The sequence below is a fragment of the Acinonyx jubatus genome, chromosome B2 (assembly GCF_027475565.1).
Source record: "Acinonyx jubatus isolate Ajub_Pintada_27869175 chromosome B2, VMU_Ajub_asm_v1.0, whole genome shotgun sequence".
In the NCBI taxonomy this organism is placed as follows: domain Eukaryota; kingdom Metazoa; phylum Chordata; class Mammalia; order Carnivora; family Felidae; genus Acinonyx; species Acinonyx jubatus.
In genome coordinates, this window is record NC_069385.1 from 8,267,453 (window position 1) to 8,290,272 (window position 22,820).

Here is a 22,820-nt window from a genome sequence, read left to right on the forward strand (position 1 = left end):
ACAGACTGCGAGATCGTGACCTGAGCTGAAGTCAGACGCTCAACCGACTGAGCCACCCAGGCACCTCCGCCCCACCCCCGTTTTTTTTTAATGTACAGGGGCACCATGAGTTTTCGCCCCGCATTGGGCTCTGTGCTGACAGCTCGGAGACTGGAGCGTGCTTCAGATTCTGTGCCTCCCTCTCTCTCTGCCCCTCCCCTGCTCGTGCTCTGTCTCTCAAAAATAAATGTAAAAAATAAAAATTTTTTTTTAATTAACCTAAAAATCAAAAAAGCAGGCTGAGCCCAGCTCCCCCTGTGCTCTTTCCCAAATGTTAGGACCATGTATTTCTCTCTAGGAAAAGGGGTGAAGGCAAATGATAAGAGCTCAGGCGGCGGGGTTGGGGTGCATGAAAGCCTGTGTGTGGAGCTGCCCAGGGCGGACCCCCAGCTGACACTGCATAGGCACCGTGGTGTTCCAGAGACCCAGTGACAGTGCAGGGCCACCAGCAGAGGCTGTGGGTCACTGCCCGCAAGTTCTGCACCCACCAAAGCCTGCTTCGGCCTCTGCTCCTTCGTCACAAGGTGGGGACACTAACACTTACCTGGTAGGGCTGCGGGTCCTTAGTAACTGCTGCTGGAGAAGGTGGTGGGCAGGGTGAGGGCCCCAAAGACACCCGCGTCCTCATCTCAGAGCCTGTGAATACAGCACCTTGTGCGGCAAAAGGGACTTAGCATTTTAATTAGATTGCCCTGGATTTTCAGACAAGTTTACGGAAAAATTACACCAGATGCTTCTTCCTCAAAAAGTATTCCAAAGGGGATCACGAATGACACGAACTTTCACCTCTCAGGGAAAAGCTACTTGAAAGATATAAAGAGAAAGGCTAGTTTTAAGCTGATCATTTCAAGAGGATTTCCAGTCATGGTCTTTCTCATGTTAAAAATCTCATTGATTAAACTACAAAGAAGATTCAAACATTCTAAGAGCAAGGACTGGAATCAAGTCACTTCTATCTGATCAGGACCTCGAGGGTCGTAAGGACACCCCTCGGCCGGGGAGATGTGGGGTTCCTGGGTGTCCTTTTCCTCTTGCAGAGGCAGAACGTGTCAATTGTGTGGAATGATGAGACTCCCTATTTTTTTTTTTTAAGTTTATTTGAGAAGAAGAGAGTGGGTGGGGGAGGGGCAGAGAGAGAGGGAGCGAGAATCCCAAGCAGGCTCCAGTGTCAGCACAGAGCCTGACTCGGGGCTTGAACCCATGAACCAGATGGTGACCTGAGCCGAAGTCAGGAGTCAGACGCTTAATGGACTGAGCACCCAGGTGCCCACAGACTCCGTTTTTAAGGTGCCTCCAGGAGCAGCACCAAAGAACTCAAACTCCACTGCAAGTAGCACGGAGGCTCCAGGCACAGGCAGCACGGGAGAGCCACACACGGTCCTCGGACCGGAGCAGCCACCCGTGAGGGGGACAGGCCAGGAGCACGGCCCGCCACATGGCGCTCGGGGTTCTAACAGGCAGGATGAGCCCGAGTCCCGACGGCACCAGCCCGTCAGCAGAGATCCAGAAGCCAGAGGGGATGCCAGCTGAACGGAGTCTCAGGGGTGAAGGGGAGGAGCCAGGCAGAGGGAAGAGGAGGGTGCTGGACCCGACCTACAGGACAGGAGCAAAAGCGGGAAGGCCAGAGGCTCAGGGATGCTCGTGCGGAATCCAGGGAAGACTCTGCAGGGGAGGCGGGGCACCAGTCTCTGCTGAAGGGAAAGGAGCCTGAAAGGGGAAGGAGGGCCAGAGCCCCAGGGAGAGGCAGGTGGGGGCAGGGGGAAGAGTAAGGCATCCGGTTTACATTTTGCTTTGGATTTTTCATTTAATGATGGGAGAGAGAACTACAGGAGAAGCTTGGCTACCAAGACCTACACAAAGAGGAGGAGAAAGCAGGGTGAGGCAGCAAAAGCCCCCCCCCCCATCCCAGGGCTCTCCCTGCTCTCAGCACTTCTGAGCAGCACGCAGATCAAGAACCCCGCGAGGGGGGCGCCTGGGGGCGGGGGCTCAGGTCATGATCTCACGGTTTGAGATTCAAGCCCCACGTAGGGCTCTTGCTGGCGGCATGGATTCTCTCCCTCTCTCTGCCCCTCCCCCACTGGCTCTCTTCCTCTCAAAATAAACGAATAAACTTGAAAGAGAGAAAACAAACGAACCCCAGGAGAATCAGAAGTTAGAACCCAAGCAGAGTCACGGACTTGGAGCAACTCGGCCGCCTCCACGCCACCCCCACCCCTCTCCCCCACCCGCCGCCCCAGCAGGGACAGCAGACAGTGCCCTCAGCACCAGCAGATGCCCCACCGAAGGTGTGAGAAGCAGGGGAGGGGTAAAGACCCGTGAACAGCTAAGAGGTAAAGTCCTGACAGGCCGCTTTCACTCCCAAACCACAGAAAACAGCTCACAGTGCTCGGACCGCACTCCGACCCCGGAAAGCCAAAACGGTCACTCCGCTCACCGACCTAAGCTTGTTCTCACTCTCGTGTTGAGCACGGAATGCGGAGCCCATCTAAATTAGACTGGGCCCCAAAAGCCCACGTGAGAAAAGGGAGCTCTCCTCTGTATACAAAGTGACATCCGATTAGGGAAGGGGGGGCGTCCCACTAGGATGCTGTGTGGACAAAGGGGTAAAACTTCCCTCCTGCCACCTGAGAGTTCGGTGTCCTTGGCCTGACCACGAGCTGCCCTGAATCTCGAGGGACAGCGCCCCATCTGGCGCTCACGTCCCTCAGGACACGCAGCTCCCGACCGGGCGGCTGCCACCACTAACTCCTGTTTTATGGAGGAAACAGCGGCACCCCCCTCCCCGCCCCCATTTAGGAAGGTTCTGCTGAATCATAAGTGAAGTTTCAAGATTGCACAAGCAGCCAAGTTCTGCTCCCGATGGGGAACAGCTACTCATAAGGCTGAGTACAGTGCGGGCATGGCGGGTGTGGAGCACCACAGAGGAAACAAAATAACCCGAGTCTCCCTGGCCCCTCAGGGGACACAGCTGTGGGATGGAGTCTTGTTTTTTAATTTTTCTTTTCTGAGAACAAGCGAGCGAGCAAGCCAGAGAGGGTCAGAGAGACTGGGAGGGAGAGAGAATCCCAAGTAGGCTCTGCACCAGCAACGTGGAGCCCGACTTGGGGCTCGAGCTCACGAACTGTGAGCTCACGAACTGAGCCAAAACCAAGAGCTGGACGCTTAACCGACTGGGCCACCCAGGCGCCCCTGGGTAATTCTTGCTTCTGAAGGGAATGTTCAACATTATAAATCATAAAATGTTATCAAAACATCACAGAGGCACATGGACACTTAGGCCATTTCCCAGATTTAAATCCCAAGCAGCCTATTGGCCAAGAATTTCTCTCCCAGAAATAACGTGGCCCTTTGTTCCCCTGGCGTCCAGGGCTAGTTGTCTGCACATGAGACCCTCTGGAACATTAGCTTAAGTTCCCAGAGGTGGGAACTTCTCCCATTTACAAAAAGAAAAGTCTGGGCCACGAAAGTTCCACTTCTAAGGATTTCTTTATCGTTGATAACAGTTACACAATTTCACATTTGAAACAAAGTTCCTCATGAGGACCGCACAGATCGGTCTGCAGAGAAAGGTACGATTTACACAAAAGCCACAGGAGCCCCATGCGGACATGCGGACGGCTGTCCCGGAGAGGCACGGAGATGGGACAGAGGCTGCAGGCCACGCTCAGGGGTCAGGTCTTCCGAGGACGAGAGCGAGGAGGGCCCAGGTGGCCACCACGCCACAGACCCTGCAAGACAGAGCGCGGGTCAGTGGTGCCGGCTGGCCAGACGGCTGCGTGTGCGCTGGCAGGCGTAAAAGCCCAGACACGCGGGCCCCCCGCTCCGTTGACCCAGACCGTCCTGTCTTCCCGTCACTTCCCCAGCGCGAGCTTCCGCCGTGAGCGCAGAAGGGCTCCGAGACCCACCCAGACCGGTGGTCCGCCTAGCGGTTTACATCAGAGGTTGGCAGGCAGGAAAACACGGCCAAGGGGCCGAAAGTCTTCAAGCATGCCATTTTCTATACATACGGCTCCCAACCGGCAAGCCGAAACCCTTACGAAGCAACTCCACCTTTCAGTTATGCGGGCCAAAAAACCCCGATTCAAACTCGACCCCGCTCCGGTCTGCCCGGGACCCCCTTGGGCGCCCCCCTCTGCTGCCATGCAGTCCAAGCCCCAAAAGCCGACGGCACGCCCGCCTGGCTCCCCGACTTCCTCCCTGGCCCTCCGTGTTCTCTGCAGTCTGCGTCCCACCTCTGCTGAAAACCTCCGGCCACCCGCGGCTTCACCCACGGCCCTCACCCGCAGCCCTCCAGCCCGTCCGGCCCACATACCTGTCCCTTCTCTCCTCGTGGCCCCTCTCGAGGGCCTCCGCCCGCTGCCTGGACACGGTCCTCCCCCGCGCTCTGCCTGGCTCGTTCCCTCACCTCCCTGGAGACTTTAATGGGGTCCCACCTTCTCCTTTAACACCGTCCGCCCCTCTCTGGCCCTCCACTCCCACCTCCTGACGGCTCTTCTTTTCAACAGACACTTGTCACCTGATCCGTCGCGCAATTCACTTGCTTGTCACCTCCCACTGGAGTGTGAGTTCCACGAGAGCAAGATTGCGCTTTGTTCACTGACAAAGGCCTAGAACCTAGGCCAGCACCCAACACAGCGGACGTTTACTAGAGCCCTGTCCAGTCTCACTGACTAACGTTCAGGCCACCATACTCGCCAAGGACCCCTTGACCACACGCTAGCCAGCGAACCGTGCCCCACTCAGCCCCAGCTGGCGCCGCGGGCCAGTCCAGAGGGCAGCCTCGGCCCTGGTCACTTACTGCAACAAGCAGTTGATGTCGGGGGAGTGTCTCCAGTACCGATAGAGGGAGATCTGCAGGGTGGGGTGGCCCCGGTACTCCCTCAGGATGCTCCGAGCGCTGCCAAAAGAGGGTCTCAGGTCAGGCGTGCAAGTACCAGCCCTGCATCTCTGAGCAGGCCGCGGGAGGCCGCAAGGAGACAGGGCAGGCTGTGGGGCGGGAGGACGGGCTGAGAACCCAGGCACCTACTCCTTGAACTTATTGGTCAAGAGCAGGAACTGGCTCCGTGACAGTCGCCGGACATCGAACTTGCAGAGATTCTGAAACTCACGATACACTTGCTGCTCGCTGACCCCAGGCCACCTCCGGACGCTGAGGAGGAGGATGGGAGGTCGGATACTGGGGTAATCTGGACCAGAAAAGTTCTAGAAGACAGGGAGAAGAAAGGAGGAGATTCTCTGCCATTCCTACTGGCAACCTACCCCAGGGTTTGAAGACCCTGAGAGAGGCTAGGAAGGGCTCTGTCTGGGCTGGGAGGGGAAGGAAGGAACGAGCACGTCCACACGGGTTTGGGCAGGAAGACACAGAACAAGCCTAGCAGGGCGGGAGCGCCCCCTTCTGAGAGACCCCCGAACCAGACTGCTCCCCGCATGCGGCTGAGTAGGGGAAGGAGCAAAACAAAAGCTACTCACGATCTTAGGGACCCCGGCTCGGATAAGATTCACCTGGTTCACATAGGGAGCCAGCACATCGAGGTACAGAGGGAAGGACAGCTCAGGCAGGGAGCCAGCTCTACGGGGACAGAGAAAAGCCCAGAGCACTCAGGCATACCAACGGTTACACACAGGTCCTCGGCCACAGCTGAGGGTCCGGGGACAACAGGGGAAGGCCCTTCCTCCCTCCAAGTCCACGTGCTTCCCCCAACCAGCCAATCTCAGAGCTCTCTCCAGGCCCAGGCCAAAGCAGAACTTCCACTTTGGTAAAGATCCCTTGACAAACATTAGCAATGGGCTCAGAGAATTCGTGAGAGGCCGCTGTCCCCAGGTCCACTTTATCATGCCTTGATGGGACCATCACCCTTGATTCCAAAAGGCTGTCCCTCACCCCTCGACCCACCACGCCCTGAAGACACAGGCCTTGGAGCCAGGCAGGCCCAGCAGCCATAGAACTTCTCTAAATCTAGGAGGGCTTTTAGGTCATGAGGATTCAATCAAATAAAAGGATGTAAGGCACCCAGGTGCCACTTCCGGACGCTAAGGAGGAGGATGGGAGGTCGGACACTGGGGTCATCTGGACCGGAAAAGTTCTAGAAGACAGGGAGAAGAACAGAGGAGATTTTCTGCCATTCAGGCTGTTAGCTGCCTTCACCGTCTGGCACGTGGGTACCTCCCGGGGAGCACGAAGATGCGGTCAGAGCTCAGGGAGGAGCAAGAGGGGGCGGACTTCCTATTTAAGTTATAAGCCTCACATCAATAGGTCACAGAGGATTGCTATGCATAACGTCCATTACCAAAACAGACAAAAAGGCAGTACCAAGGTTAACAGATTAGTCCAAAGTTATTAGCTTTCACTGGTCCGCAAAGGTTTCCAAGTCGGCCTCAAGGACCCTGTGTTTCAATTCTGATGAGCTCCTCACCTGGCCCAAATCCTACACAACAAACACGGACACCCAGCCGGCGCTACAGAATGTGTATTTCACGTGTGGTGTCACCGCCTATGAGCGGATGCTGGAAGCGTCGAGGATGATGTCACCACGCATTCCAATTTGGGGTTTTAGAAACACTTTCCTATATGCCCGATTCCCAGTCCCTCCCCTTCTCCCCGGCCTGACTGTGGGGACCCCCAGGAGGGGTCCCTTATCGGCCTGGACACTTAGCCCTCCTACCTCACTGTGACACAGTGATGAAGAACAGGCAGGTAACCAAGCAAGCTTACACCCCGGGAAGCATGGAGGCGGGGGTCAGGAGCCACAGCTGGCCTTACCACCTCGGCCTCCCGGCACGTGAGTTTTCCCAGTGGGAACACAGGGGCCAGGACCAGCAGGGAAGGCCACCCTGAGGAGGAAGTCTGCTTCCCCGGGCAGGGACTGCGTGTACATAGCGCCCCACACGCTCCCTTTGGGACAGCCGCGGGAGCCGGGCGCCTTAGCTCACCCCCAGCAAGCCCCATTCCCGTAACAGGAAGGAAGGAACACTCACCCATGTACTCTCCACAGGAGCAAATGTGCCACTTTCAGAAGAACTGGGGACAAAACGCTAGAGATATAACAGAAGTCCAGCCTCGACCAGCTCCCCTTATCAAAACATGCAAAGCCACGCTTTATTTCTGTGATGTGCAACCCACCTAGAAATGAACGGAGAGCCTCGGGATTGGGGAGGGGGGATCATCCCCAATAAAGCGTGAGCCTCCCCCCACCAAGTGTAACGACAGCAACTCTCACCTGAGCCACAGAGGAAAGCATCATACGCAGCCTCGTGGGGGTACTTGGTCTCAGCTGAAGCCGTGTTCCAGAAGCGGGAGAGAATCGGGCAGCCGTCAGAACGCGGCCTGGACAAGGAACCTCCTCTCCGCCCAGCTCCACACCTGTGCTGGCCGCACACGCACCACCACCAACCATCGCTCCTCCAGAGACGGGTGTGCCCTTCTTCCCACCCGCACCCACCTTCACCCCAGGTCCCCCACGGCAGCAGGAAGCCGAGGCAGAAAGCCACCCAGCAGGCTAGTCACATGTCAAAGGGGAGCAGACGCCCCCCAGGAGGTCATGAAGCCTTCCAGAAGGACTCCTTTTCAGGGTAGGGGGGGTCACGTGGAGCACAGACAGGAAAATGATGGAGCACCCACGTAACCCTCCCACACACACCTGCCCACGGGGAGACCAGGCCATAGCCTCCCTATGGGGGCCACCTCCCCACGGGGAGACCAGGCCAATACTCAGCTGCCTATGGGGTGGCCCCAGCTCACGGGAACATACCGTATTTTTCGCACTTGCTTGCGTGAATAATCACTGGCCCGGAATTTTTGGTAGGATTCAAGTCACTAGTACAGAAGAAAAACAGCGTAAAGCATAGTCACAGGGGGGCGTCTGGGTGGCTCAGTCGGTTAAGCGTCCAACTTCGACTGAGGTCATGATCTCACAGCTCGTGGGTTTGAGCCCCGCGTCGGGCTCTGTGCTGACAGCTTAAAGCCTGCTTCAGATTGTGTCTCTCTCACTCTCAAAAATACACGTTAAAAAATAAATTAAAAAAAGAAAAAGCAGTCACTGAAAATAAGCCCTTCTTGGTATCTCCTCACCGTCTTATGCTAATATAACTAAAAGCATCCCCAGGACTGGGGTGCCTTTTTGAAAGAAACAAAAAGGCACAGGTCCAGGAACAGGCAGATGAGGTCTCAGTAAGCAGGCAGCAGCACAGGTGAAGACGGCGAGAGAGGCTGCTACTAGGTCACTAGAGTACTGGCCACACGCTTAGCCTGAGTGAGGAAACTGGATAAAGTTGACACTGGCTCTGCCCAGGGAGCACGCACCTGGTGACCCAAAGGACACATACAGAGCTGGCCCTGCAGCGCCCGAGGCACTAACAGTGCACTGGAGGGTACGGAGGCCGCGGGCAGGAGGGACGGAAGGCTTCCTGAAGGAGGAAGCACTCCAGGAGTCCTGAACCACAGGAACTCGCTTGGCTGAAGCGATGGGGAGGCGTCTGGCATCTCGAGCACAATAAAGGCGCAAAGGCAGTGAGGGAAAGGGAGCAAGGCCTGACCTGTGTGTGTGTGTGTGTGTGTGTGTGTGTGTGGCTGGAGCCCCCGGGGAAAGGCAGGGGCCAGTGAAAGAGCTCAGCTGTTGGCAGCGGGGGCAGGGGGAGGTGCTTGAGGAGCATCAGAAAGGCAGAGGAGAAACACAGGCCAGTCAAGTTCACGTTTTAAAAGATCACTTGAGGGGCACCTGGGTGGCTCAGTTGGTTGAGCGTCCAACTTCGGCTCAGGTCGTGATCTCACGGTCTGTGAGTTCGAGCCCCGCGTCGGGCTCTGTGCTGACAGCTCAGAGCCCTGAGCCTCCTTCGGATTCTGTGTCTCCCGCTCTCTCTGCACACCCCCCCCATGCTGTGTCTGTCAAAAATAAACAAACATTAAAAAAAATTTTTTTTTTAAAAAGAGCACTTGAGCAGCAGTGGGAAACAAGGTAGGACAGGCCATGAGGCACCCATGGGGCTACCACCATCCCTGGAATGAAAAATACTTGGGGGCACCTGGATGGCTCAGTCAGTTAAGCAGCTGACTTCAGCTCAGGTCATGATCTCAGTTTGTGAGTTCAACCCTGCATTGGGCTCTGTGCTGACAGCTCAGAGCCTGGAGCCTGCTTCAGATTCTGTGTCTCCCTCTCTCTCTGCCCCTCTTCCGCTTGTGCTCTGTCTCTGTCTCGCAAAAATAAACGTTAAAAAAATTAAAAAAAAAAAAAAAAAGGAAAATAAAGATTGGGGCAGTGATCCTGGGGATGCAGAGAAGGGCAGACTTGACTATAGACATTCAGGGCGGAAGACAGACAGAACTCGCCTGACCAGCAGACACGGCTGGCTCAGCCCGTGCAGGTCTCGGCTGTGGCACGGGTGCCCCCACTCAACAAGAAGACCTTCCCTCCATTTTCCACCACAGCTTCTGAGAACTGGGTCTGTGCCCAGTGTCTCGGAACACTGGTCTCCTCATCTGTTCAAGGAGAGTGGCTGCTCGGTTTAGGACCGTCAGCAGCATGGCCAGTGGTGAACATGTCACAGCCGCAGGCCCGGCGCAAGGCACAGGTCTCGGTCCTTTCTCACCAATGAGCACAGGAAGTCCCACGGCGGCCTGTGCGTCACCTAGAGTCATTTTCTCGGGTCACAGGCCATGAAACTCAGGCCCAGAGAGATTACTTTTCTCAAGGTTGCTGGCAAGCCACTGGGTAGCAAAGCTGGGGTTCAAACCCGAGAGGTCTAGATTCAGAGCCCGTTAGAGACGGGCAAAACTCTGGCGCGCACACCAGCCCTGAGCATGGCACCAGGTGCCAGAAGGACGTAGAGAAAGTTGCTCCAGCACAGAAGTGGGTTTGGGGGGCAGAGAACAACGCCAGGTTAGACGTGCTTGCGGCCACGTGGGGTAGGAACATCAGGCAGACAGGCGGCTCGCCAGGGGGGTCCTGGAGGTCTGAATGGCAGTCACGGCGGTGGTAGCTGAAGCTAGAGGGGTGGATTCGGTCACCCAGGGACACAGCAGTGAGCAAGAAGGAGGCCGAGGAGCGACCCTGGGAGCGAGGGGGAGGGGTGGAAGAACAAGAGCCCACGGGAGTGAGTTAAAAACGAAAACCCTCCACAACTCCACGAGAGGCTACCATCAACGGTGCAGGAAGAGAGGGGCCCGGGGTGCCAGGAACACACCCATGAGTCAGCCCATCGGCCGAGACCACGGAGGAGTTTGCACTGGGCAAGCTCACAAGAGCAAGTTCTATGAAGGAAGAAAACCCGGCCTCGGTGGGCCGAGGCGAAGTAGAGGCCCCTGAAGATAAGTCGCAAAGATAAGAACAAAGACCATGTTGTGAGAAGAGAGTCAAGTGGGGAGCTGTCGTTTCTGGGTTGGGCTGATGATGAGGGAAAGGAGAGGGCCAGGAGGAGGGCCCCGAGAGGGAGGCCATCCAACCAGCGGAGGGACAACGGGACTAGAGGCTGGGCAGGTGGGCGGAGGGCAGCCCTTCCCTGCCTGGACCCTGCACACAGTAGGCGCTCACATGTGCTGACTGGCAGGAGATACTGCCACAAAGAGGACAACACTGCAGAGGTCTGGAGGGGAGGGGAGGGGGGGGGGGGAGGGGACCCTTCCTGCATTTGGGCCCCATTTCTTCCGGGAAATGGGGCCCAGGAAGGCCATCGGAGGAAGGAGACATGAGGCATGAGGACCCAGAGGAGACCGTCACGTGCTGAGCCGCAGGGCACCCCTGCGGGCTGTCACAGGACAATCACCGACAGAGGCATCCTTCCAGAACGGTCCCACCTCCAGCTGCCATTGCTCAGGTTTGCTGCTTCCCCCCCCCACCTCCCCCCAGGACGGAAAGGCACAGCACCCCCACCCTGGCGCCTTCCAGGCACCGCGTCCCCACCAGCAGGCCCCCAGACCACAGTGGATCAGGGCTGTGAGGGGAAGTGGGAGCCACCGCTCCTGCAGGAAGGTCCGGGGCCATCCACTCAAGTGTTCAGAGCGTGCCCACCCGCAACACGGCAGGCGGGGGACAAACATCAGGGCACTGAAGGAAAGAAGCCTGTTGTGCTGGAGCTTTCCACTCCAATCAGAAAGACATCAAAAGAAGTTAAACCCTGGCCACAGAGACCACCATACACTTCAGTAGCTGTAGACATTTTACCTGCTTCCTGCCCCTCTAGGCAGAGTTTATCAACCTCAGCACAGGAATGTCAGGGGCTGGAGAATTCTTTGCCATTGGGGGCTGTCCTGTGCATCCTGTCTACTTGCCAGACACGACAGCCCTCCCCACCCCCCAACGACCAAAAGGGGGTGTCCTGGGGAGTAAAATCCCCCCACGCCCCATCAAGAACCCCCTGCTCTACGAGCAGCTCCCTCCCCCCGCAAAAAAAAAAAAACAGCCTCCTTACCTGTTTAGGACTTCATAAACTTCTGAGAGATTTGAAACCCTTGGGAAATTCAGTTCCTAGAATTATGGAACAAATCAGAATAAAACTTGTGCTTTTCTTATCCGCTTGGGGATTACCAATGGCCGCTGAAGGATCCTGGAAAATAATTCCTATAAACTCTTCTTTCTATTCAAAGATCAGGGTCTTTATCCCTTGATTAGGGCCCTAGCAGCACGCTTGGGTTTTCTAGAAGGTACCCAATAACCTAGGCTAGAAAAACTGCAATAACTCCTACCACCTTCCTACAAAGGCACGTGTCTAAGGGGTTCTGTAAACATATGCCTCCAAGGCACCAGACCATGGCCAAGGACACACATGTGGACACCAGGTGCTCTAAGAACCAGAGAGCCTTGGGCAACGCCAGGTCACCCCGAGCTCCTCTCCGCTTGTGTGGCAAGAACACGTGGGTTCCCTCCCATCAGCCCACACCCTTCCTGCTTCACCCTTGGACTCTGTCACATGGAGATGCACAGCATCACAGACCCGCGGAAGAGCTGGAAACTGGGGAGGGACAAATGATAAACACGGCTCTAAGCAAAGGGGTACCAAGTAACCCAATGCCTTTTTTGTAGCTCCCTTACTGAATAGTTAGGTGACCAGCTTCGGGCTTTAAAATGCTGATCTGATTCCCCTCTCTCTGTTCCTCAGTTTAAGTTCTAAGAAGCATTCAAGCCAGTTGGGTGCCTCCCTTCTCCATGTGCAATTCATACCCTAACTGTGCAACAGAAGTCACCCGGGAGCTTTAGAAACACCACTGCACCCCCAGCCCCCTAAACCATAGGAAGCCGGTGGTGGGGTCCAGATGGCAGGATTTAGCTTCCCAGGTGATGGTATCGTGCCCAGCGTTGAAACCCATGACCTTAAGGCTCAGCAGAGATCGTTAAGAGCCCTCAGAGCCTCCCCCACCCTGTTGAGCAGGCCGCAGATACTTATCACGCACATATCAAGCTCTAGAACAAACTGCTCCATGTGGTGCTTTAGATCAGACAAGCTACATACAACTCAGTCAAAACATGGGAACTTGGATGAGGGAAGGAAAAAAACTTACAAGCTAAGATGACAACCCAACGTGAAAATACAAAGGAAGTTGTTACTGGTTGTAAAATAGGAGAGAAGGATTTGAGGAACAATTTTTAAAAAAGAGACGGAGTGAGGGCACGTGGGTGGCTCAGCCAGTTAAGTGTCCGACTTCAGCTCAGGTCATGATTCAAGCCCCATGTCGGGCTCTCTGCTGACAGGGCTGAGCCTATTTGGGATTCTCTCTCTCCCTCCATCCCTCCCTCCCTCTCTCTCTGTTCCTCCCCTGCTTGCACTCTCAGGAGCTCAGGCTCTCGGTAAACAAACTTTAACAAACTGGGACAAAGCAATCCCGTTCCTTACCTTCCAGATGTCCTTTGTCACATTCTTGGTGTCAATGAGAACAGGAAATAGGTTGTGGATATTCAGCTTAAATTGATCATAGCTTTCTGAAGCAAAACACCAGATAGAAGGGAGTTTGTAGATAAAAATGGGAAGGAAGATTCTCCAACCTAGCTTGTCACCAACGCTAATTCACAAACAAGGCAAGCAAAACAGAACAAAATGGGAATTAAAAACATCCTTTCTCCTAGTCATTAAGGATTTTAAATCTCAAACCAACCTGCCATCACCTTTTGTGGTGGTGAAAGCCAGACGGTTTTCCAATAAACTCAGGATATTGGCTATCGTCAACACTAGTTAACGTAGTTGTGGTGTGAGCCAACGCACACAGGGAGAAAGAAGTGCTATGGAAAAGCGGGTATGAAATGGTCTGTAAGGGACTGTTTAGAGGAAAACAGAAAAAAAAAATCAACTAAAAATTCTAAGTGCCCTGATTAAAAAAAAAAAAAAGCTATTAAGCTATTAATTGGTATATTTATCAAAGGACTACCTGTATGGAGTTTAAAGAGATTCATGGCAAAACAAACAAAGCAAACCCCACTCTCCTCTGCCCGCTCCCCAGGCAAGCGCTTTCCATGTTCTTTCTCTGGGTGTTTGTTCCCAGATCTGCAAAGGCGCTGTGCTGCGGGTTTCCCCAGTTTTACGCATCCACCTGTCGACTGCCCGCTGGGTGAGAGGACAGCCCGTCTCATCCCTGGCTCTGCCCCCTGCTCCCCTCTCTGCCCCTAACACCCCTCCCCACCCTTCCTGCTCTCACAGGGGCCAGGCCGTGGTCCCCAACCTCTCCTTTCTTACCCAGCTTTTGTTCTCCCAGCACTTTTGTTTTGTTGTCTTAGTTTTTCTGGCCAGTGCGCATTAATTTTACCCCTACTTCTCCCTCGATTCTCTCCATATGCTCAAACTGAGGGGTTTTATCATTTCCGGGGAAGTCTTAAAACCCTCCCACCCTTTTATCTAGACAACGTACACTATTTCATTTAATCCCCCAATACTAGGATATCGCCATTATTACCACCCCCTTCTCACAGGCAAGGAAACCGAGAAAGCACCTTGCCGGAGCTAACACATGTGAGGAGGGCTGGGGGACGACAGAAGCAGGGCTCTCGAGTCCAAGCCTTTAACGGCTGCGGGACACTATCGTACATCCAATGAGGGCACCAGTCAGGCAAAGTGTGGCACAGCCATAAGACAAGGCCACACAGCCACCGAAATGACATTAGGTTAACGGCATAAATGCTTTGGGTAAGTGGGGGGGAAGCCAAATGCAAAATCAAACACGTAGCGTGATCAAATTTGTGATAAGTCCCGGGGGGGGGGGGGGCGGGAATCAAAGTGTTAGGATTATAGCGGAGACGGAAGGCAGCTTCCTGTCTCCTCACATTTCTGATCCCACAAGGTCTCACGCAATGGTACACGACAGCTGCCATCAAGGCGGGGACGGGATCAAGCCGAATGGAAGTCTTTCTGCCGGAAAGTCACCTGGCTTGCACTGGGGGAAAAAGGGAACAGGCACAGATCCGCCAGACCCCCGGAAGCCCGCGGGTCCCGGGGAGGGGTACGGGGAGGGGCTACCCTGGGGCAGGACGGGGGCCCAAACCCCGTCTGGACGTGAAGGGAAGACCGGGAGGGGGTGGCGGGCGGGCACGCCCGTACCTGGGAGCGGCCGGAAGAACTTCTCGTGCAGATGCAGTAGGTCTGTCATCATGTTGTGGCCCACCAAGGGCTGCTTGGAGGGATGGACAGGCGGCAGAAAGGAGGGTTAAAACCAGACATCCTGGGTCCACACTCTCCCGCGGGGGGGGGGGGGGGGGGGGCGGCTTCAGAACCCTGAGATCCCACCACACGGTATCCCCCCTCACCACCCCCTCCCATGAGAAGCGGCCCCTATGCATAGATGCCAGAAAGAGGACGAGCAGGGCTCGGAGGGATGTGGGGCAGGGTCCACGCCGGGGGCTAAACTGAAGCAATACCCCCCAAGCAGTTCCGGGTCAGCTAGTCATGACGTGGGGGACGGGAACCTTAGTGTTTTATGCAGACCCTCTGTCCCCGCTGAACCCGTCGCGATTTGGGGAAAGAAGGCTACATCCAGAAAGCCGGTTATCAGCAAGAACGGACCGCTTCTATCTCAAGGCATCTCATTTTTGTTGGCAGCCGCAGCGCATTACCATGGTCAGAAATACGAAAGACGGCTGGAGGCCAAGAAGAGAGATTTTTCCCTACCTTCTGGGCTTTCACCAGCATCTGGAAAAACACAGAAAAACCCCTCGCAGAGAGAAGAATCTTCTCCTTCCAACAGCTCTCTCGATCGCAGGAGGTGTTCTCAAGGTACCAGCGATGCTGTTTGCTCACTTTTTTCACTATTATCTGAGACAAAAGTAGAGACGAGTCCTCTGAATCCCGGGTTCCTGGGAACGTAGCCATAATCTCACAAAAGGAGAGCGGGGGGAAGGCGAGAGAGAGCCTTTCTCAGAGGCCGAGGGAGAAACAGAGCCCCTGAGGCTGCCCACCCCCAGGCGGGAACTCACCCCCTGGTCTCTCAGGACCGTCCAGATGTTGGGGAGGGCCTGCCTCAGCACCAGCTGGATCTCAAAGGCCTGGAAGCCTGCGGCAAGGAGACACAAGGCTCACGTGGAACCACCACAGACGGTGGTTCACCTTCCCCTCGAGAGGAGGAAGGGAAGTGGAGAGCTACACGGAACAAGCGGAGCGCTTCGGCGTGCCGCGGCCAGAAGTCCACAGGACAGGATGACACGGCATCCACATCCGTCCGCGAAGCTGATGTCCCGGCCACTCTGAAACGGAGGACCCCAAAGGGTCTCTGTGTGGGGGTTACAGCTGTTGACGGCCACCACGTTAGCACACTACGCCGAAGGTCATGAAGTTCTCTTTCAAAATGATAAACACAGAGGCCCTTGGGTGGCTTAGTCTGTTGACTGACTGACTTCAGCTCAGGTCACCATCTCGTGGTTCGCATCGGGCTCTGTGCTGACGGCACGGAGTCTGCTTTGGATTCTGTCTCCCTCTCTGTGCCCCTCCCCTGCTCTCACTCTCTCAAAAATAAGTTTTGTTTTGTTTTTTTTTTAATTAAAAAAACCGAACAGGTATGGGGTGCCTGGGTGGCTCAGTCGGTTGAGAGTCCAACTTCGGCTCAGGTCATGATCTTGTGGTTTGTGAGTTCAAGCCCCGCGTGGGGCTCTGTGCTGACAGCTCAGAGCCTGGATGCTGCTTCAGATTCTGTGTCTCCTTCTCTCTCTGCCCCTCCCCTGCTTGTGCTGTCTCTCAAAAATAAATAAGCAAATGTAGAAACAAAACCAAACCGAACAAAACAGATCAGAATGCCTCCAGCTTCTGAGTTGAGGTCGGAGCTTGATCTAACCCCAAGGACAACGTGCCTGCTGAGCTGACGCCCAGGATCCACAAGACAGAGGGGGTACGTTTCCCCTAACCCCCACACCTGCCAGTGACCGGCCCCAACACTCCCAGGCTCGGGGAGAGCCTCCTGCCTACCAGCAATACCAGGGAGAGTCATCCAGTCGCCCTCCTCCGCCAGGTCCAGCCATCGTGTCACCTCATCAATCACCACCTTGATCTGGTCTTTATCCAGAGAACTGAAAGCAGGCACACAGAAATGGGAGGTTGGAGAAAACCACGGGAACCACAGAACCTCAAGACAGTGTGAACATGACCAGGGGTTTGGAGGGTGCCAGCTTTAACACGGTGATCCGGGCAACAGAATGGACCCCAAAGGGACTATTTTCTGAGCCTTGCTCTGCAACAGAAAGCCAGACGCTTGGCCTATGCTCTCCCATACATTCGCAGGGGCACGCCCCATCCTTTCTGCCTCACTGGGACGCATGCAGGAAGAGGCCTTGGGAGCAAGCCAACGCTGAGCACTACAGTCAGGCCTGTCTGCTTAATTCAGCCTTTGGGGCAATAAAGCACCATCTGGTGACATAAGGAAAAGACAGGAACTTTGGTAAACACATCTTCTCCCATGTTAGGGACACAAGAACATAATGTTATTTTGAGATGAGGAAAGACTCTTCTCCAACATTTGAAAATAACAGAAGGTTAAAAATTCAAATGGTTTTCCTCTCACAAAAAGAGACATTTTTATTGAAAATCCATGAATGAGGATTTCAGGGGGGAAGAAAAAAGCCCAAAACTTCTGGGGGCGCCTGGCTGCCTCAGTCAGTGGAGCATGCAACTCTTGATATTGAGGTTGTGGTTTCGAGGTCCAGCTTGGGTGTAGGGCTTAACAAAAACAAACAAACAAAACCCCCCACCTCCAATAGTATGTAGTTATCGGGACCTAATAATCAGCCAGAACATTCCAGAGCTAAAACTGGTCTAATTTAAGCCCCCTCCCGATAAAGGCAAGACTCTAAAGCTCAAATTGCTGAAGTGACTGGTTGAGCCCCATACAACTGACTGCAGGGCCTGTCTGGGGCCCAGGTGACCACGCGATGCTGTCACTGCATCACTCCTGGCCCAGCTCTACGGCATTACGGGGTTTCCAGTAGGACAACTGGCCCTGGGGCCAAAGAAGAGAGGCAGAGACCCCACCCTCGGGAGCACTCAGATTCAAGAACACGGGGCAGTAGGTCCAGGCCGAGGCCTACGACCAGCATGGTCAAGGTTACCCGGGATTTACCCCTGAAACCTCCCCAGGATCACACGGAAAGCCAGCACAACGCGTCGCAGGGAGTCCGCAGAGCCCCTCCCCGCTGTGGCACCGGAATGGAGTGCCTGCTTCTCCACTGGAGTACTGAGTCAAGAGTTGGTTCTTCCCCACTTCCCTTCACTTTTGAACATAAAGATCATACTTGATGCAGCAGGAGGGCTCTCATCGCAGCGGAAGGAACGGAACCACCGTCACTCGTGTTTGGCTGATTGCACACTGCCGAAGCCACCCCGGTTAAAGTTGACGCCGCGAGGTCACTGTGCTCTCGAGCCAGCACACCTACCCACAGGATACGCGAAAAAACACCAGAAACAGAAACCCACGAAGCACCTGGAGAAACAGGCTTTACCTGCGAACTTTCCAGTTCCCAGTCAGGATGTTATGTTTGATTTTCTTCTCCTGTTCTTCATTCATATATGGGATCCCGTTTTTGAGAAACTAGACAGGATGAGAACAAGCAGACTAGTGGAGGCATCCTCTGTGCAGCAGGAGCAGATGAAAGAGAAGCCCCCCTTGTCCAGTCTCACGTGCACAGGAAATGAGACGCAGCCCGGCTGGACCAAAGAACCTTTAAAACCTTCCTATCTCTGGGGTGCCTGGGTGGCTCAGTCGGTTAAGCATCTGACTCTTGATTTCGGCTCAGGTCATGATCTCATGGTTCATAGGGTCGAGCCCTGTGTCAGGCTCTGTGCTAACAGTGTGGACTCTGCTTGGGATTTTCTCTCTCCCTCTCTCTCTGTCCCTCTCCCACTTGTGCTATTATAAATAAATAAAGCTTTAAAAAAAAGCAAAAAACAAAAACCTTCCCCTTCCCCGCTCTGCTGCCATACCTTGTTGTAGTCGAAGCCATACTGATTCAGAAACTGGACACTGGAAGCCTGGAAAGAGAACTCCGAATCCAAAACCCCAAACGTCGTGGGGAAGAGAAAGAAGTTACACGAATGGGCTACATACCTATAAAAAAATAAACATTAAAAAAAAAAAAAAAGCCAAAGACATTTTTTTCAGTTCTAGCCCACAGAGCAGGGTTCTAAGCGAATTACTTCTTTCACTTGAGAAGTATCTAAACGTTGGCCACTTCTAGTACTGCTGACTGCGCTGGGGCCAAAGGAAAAAGGCAGAGATCCTGCCCTCGGGGAAGGGTCCACCCCCATCCTGAGTCCACCGTTCAGCACGCTTTCTGCCTGCTGGTGTCCAGGAGTCACATCACCCTCATTAGACCTACCCTGAAGGCTCACAGAAACAGGGAGAGGGGCACCGACGTGCCAGGAAAGACCCCCGGAAAAGATGCTGCCCCAAGAGAGACTTGAAGCAGCCAGAACCTGCAGGGGACAGGAGGCCAGAAGGGCACAGAAGGGGAGGAGAACATGGAACATCCAGGGCCAAAGTGGTTCAGAGCCTGGGGCAGAAGACGGAGGGGAGCAGGTGGAGAAGATTAGTGGGCCAGAGCCAGGTGTTTTACAAAAGGTCTTCATACATACTTGTTTGACTCTCCTTCAATACTGGAAAACACAGACAATCCTACAAGAAGAACAGAGGGAGTGAATACCCAAGCAAAGCTATCAAAAGTTAGCTGCAGAAAGGAAACATTGCAAACGGTACTTTGCACCTAAAGATACTTTGTATGCCTTAGAATAAGATAATCTCTTTAAAAAAAAAAAAAAAAAAAGATTAGAAACAGGAGAGCTCTCAAACTGTAATTCACACCGAAATTACTAAACTATAATTGTGAATGGTTCTTCAAATACAGAAAACTGACATTTTTCTAGTTTTAAAACTAACCGGAGGAAATGCTAAAGAAAACAGAGATTTATACAGTGAAGGACTTTAAAATGTCTGCATGGCTAAGAAGACCCTATGGTGAAGTGAAGAAGACTTCAAAGTAGGGGAAGACAACAGAAATATCTACATGCTGTTTCATATACTTTTCAAAGAGGTCTTACCGTTAAGAAAAAAACTGCAACAGAAAAATACCAAAGGACAAGGAGAGAGAACACACACACACGCTCAGCATAGAAAAAGCAAGGGTAAATCGGTTTCAAGACCTTTTTGTGTAAATAAAACTTTATTGAAACATACCATGCTCATTTACATATTATCTTTGGCTAACTTCCAGCAACAGAAAGGTAGCTGTAACAGAGAACATATGAACGATCTGCAAAACCTAAAAATGTATCGCCTACCCCTTTACAAAAAAAGGTTAACCCAGCATTTAAAATGTAGATCAGGGGTGCCTGGGTGGCTCAGTCGGTTGAGCACCCGACTTCAGCTCAGGTCATGATCTCGCAGTTCGTGAGTTCGAGCCCCACATTGGGCTCTGTGCTGACAGCTCGGAGCCTGGAGCCTGTTTCGGATTCTGTGTCGCCCTCTCTCTCTGCCCCTTCCCCGTTCATGCTCTGTGTCTCTCAAAAATGAATAAACGTTAAAAAAATTTTTTTTTAATGTAGATCAGAACAATTAGATTTTTCCTCTACCAGGTGGGCAAAAAAGTGAAGACTGATCTTACCCAGCATGAGTGAGGAAACCAGGCACATTCAGTGCTTTAGTAGATGTCAGTGTAAATTCTGTAGATGGCTGGTAGGAGAGGGATCGTTTGGCCCCCCAAGTTCATACTTTCATGCACATACTAACTCCACAACTCCACTGCTGGTAGTATACCAAACACATCCATAAACACCAGGACAGTTAACACAACTTGTTTGATTACACACAAAAGGTAAAAAGGCATCATAAGGAGACTGAGTCAATCCCTACATTCACAGCTAGAACACTACGTGACTGTTAAAAAATGAATGGGAATCTGTTTATGCTGATATAGAAAGATGTCTAAGCCCCATTAGTGAAAAAGTCTGCAGAGCGAGACGCTTTATAACAGGATCCTGTTCTTGCAGGTTTTAAGCAAAAACCACACGCATTTTTTCTTGAGAGAGGATACAGATTCTTTAATGTCGATTTACTTAGGCATGGGAACAGTGCAGCTAATTCAGTTTCTGCTTGTTCCCAAATGTCGGGCCCCACAGGCACAACACGGCCAAAACTGAAGCCAGCATCTCTGGAAGGGAGTCAAAGCTGTTTTACCAGCAGGAAACCCAAAGGCGATACAAACCCCTCCTTCAGTAACTCTAGCAAACAGCTGAAGAAGAAACTCACCAATCTGACAGATTGTGAATTGCTGAACACTCTGACGGGTCTTTAGATACCACTCCGAGGGCAGGTCGAACAGGCTGCGGAAAAACAGACATCTCATCCCACAGGGAAGGAAATGGTGTGAAGGCACCCCAGACTCCACTTTGTATCAGCATCTCTCAACCACAAGCAGCATTTTTCCTTGTTACAACTATTACGTACTCCCAGTGCTCAGTGGACAAAGACCACCCCCCCACACACACACACAAAGTGCTGTCCTGCCCCCCCCCCCCATGCCAACAAGGTGTCTGCAGAGAAAGAATAAGTGGCCAGAACACCAGTCGGAAGGGCACAGGTGAGCCCCTCCCTAGCTCAGCTGTAAGGCAGCTTTGGCTTTACCTGATCTGCTGGGGCCGGGACTGGTTGGAACGAAGGCCCGTGAACTCTATGTCCAGACCTGCGGGGGAGGCAAAAAACAAAAAAAAAGACGAGAGTCCGCAGACGCAGACCATTGCCACGGCTCTTCATGTTGTAAGTGTTGCAGGTGAGCGAGCGTACTCGGCTCAGGAGGCCAGGTGGGGTCAAGAAGACAGAAAGGAGAAAGCCAAAGCAAGGACAAGCCAGGCCACTCATCCCATCCGCTCGGCTCTACCTGGACCACAGTGGGGCCAAGGCGTAATCGCTGCCTAATGTCCCACCGCCCAGGCCCCAGAAGGAATGTCCCCGTCCGTCGGAAGGGCCCTCTTTGCGCCTCCCGCGGCCTGCCGAGCGTCCTGGCTGGGCCTCCCCTCTCTGCCCCTGTCCCGCCCGCGCCACACCCTGTGCAGGCTCCCGCGGGCCAGAGGGATGCGGCGGCAGGGCCCGGAATCCCCGCCCTTACCCACGAAGTCCGCGCCCAGGACGAGCTCCTGCAGCAGAGGGAGGCTCTGCTCGAACTCGTCGGCGCCCACGTCCATGGCCACGCAGCTCTGCCGAGGGCGCCCGGTGCGGCCACGTGCAGCCACGCGCTTCCGCCGCGCCGGCCGCCTTAAAGGGCTCGCACGGGAAGCGGGCGGCCCGGGAGCCTGCGATTGGCCGCGTGCCGCCACCTGCCCGCCCACAGGTGTCCGCCCTTACACCTCGGCCGCGGGCGGGGCTCGCTTAGACCCCGCCTTCCAGCCAAAGCCCGTTTCCCTTGCTCCGCGCCGCAATCTCTGCAGTGACTTTAAGGTGCGGTTTACCGAGACCTAGGGTATTAGGACGGGTGGTGGGAGAAAATGGTGCCTGAAGAAGGGTGAAAAGAGGCCAGTAGACAGCACCTGGAGGAACTGCGGTACGTAGGTCAGGACGGCAGCTGTGGCAGGGTGGAGGGACCACCTCTCGTCCGCTTTGAGATCAGCACTTGTTCGCACTTCGCCCGTATTGAGCTGCCCCGTCCCCTCCCCTCCCCCAACACCCCTTCTTTTTCTTCACTTTGTCTGCATCATCCTTTATAATACCATCTATCAAACTCTCCGCAAAAAGCCTCAATAATTGCCCATCGAACTGCAGAGGTGATCTGGGACAATCCTTGCGAGGGAAAAAAAACATCCACCTATTCCTTGCGGGGGGGGGGGGGGGGAACCCACGTACAGTGTCACTTCCAGGTGAACTCTATTTTTGTCTCTGTCAATTTCCGAAGCCACTAGTCCATCGGTCTTTACATCTTCCCTTGAAGGCCTCTCAGAACCAATCATACTTTTAAAAAATGTTGGTGCATACTTAGCTTTTTTCAGCAACCTATCAAATATTCAGATTGGAAATAGTAATGTTATTTCACTTATGTGTGTATAATTGAGATACACATTTAAAAACTGGGAGGAAATGCTCCAGAAGCTACCCTAACTGCTTACATGTTCTTCCTCTTCACATCTGTCTTAAATAGCCAGAAGTAGTTAACCTCTTTTGATTTAATCCACTCCCGTGAGAGAGCTGCTGTGACTCCCACCCGGCACAGCTTCACCACCCATCCAACAAACTCAATTAATGGCATATGATATACACCAGCCCTGCTCCTTTCCACCGCTCCTTCAGTTCCCCACTGTGCTTTCTTCCTTCAAATCTGCTTCTGCAGGTTAGGGTTCAGGAGCCCAAC

The 22,820-nt window shown here is 53.8% G+C and overlaps 1 protein-coding gene across 3 annotated transcripts; it reads right to left on the reverse strand.

Annotated features, from left to right (window-relative positions):
- Positions 1-3,506: 3,506 nt before the first annotated feature.
- On the reverse strand, positions 3,507-21,717 carry PNLDC1 (PARN like ribonuclease domain containing exonuclease 1). Of its 3 annotated transcripts, none has more exons than XM_027056517.2 (19): positions 21,588-21,717; positions 21,107-21,164; positions 20,732-20,805; positions 19,063-19,102; positions 18,412-18,535; positions 17,931-18,019; positions 16,405-16,505; positions 15,423-15,499; positions 15,118-15,261; positions 14,551-14,620; positions 12,859-12,944; positions 11,440-11,495; positions 7,788-7,852; positions 7,257-7,310; positions 7,015-7,057; positions 5,509-5,608; positions 5,066-5,241; positions 4,838-4,936; positions 3,507-3,767 (listed from the first exon to the last, which is right to left on the reverse strand). In XM_027056517.2, exons 1-19 carry the CDS (start codon positions 21,661-21,663, stop codon positions 3,704-3,706), a joined length of 1,596 nt encoding a protein of 531 aa, XP_026912318.1. In that variant the 5' UTR covers positions 21,664-21,717; the 3' UTR covers positions 3,507-3,703. The 3 variants fall into 3 exon arrangements, with proteins under 3 accessions (XP_026912318.1, XP_026912319.1, XP_026912317.1); XM_027056518.2 differs by having other exon boundaries at positions 5,542-5,608; positions 14,551-14,623; XM_027056516.2 differs by having other exon boundaries at positions 14,551-14,623.
- Positions 21,718-22,820: the final 1,103 nt, after the last annotated feature.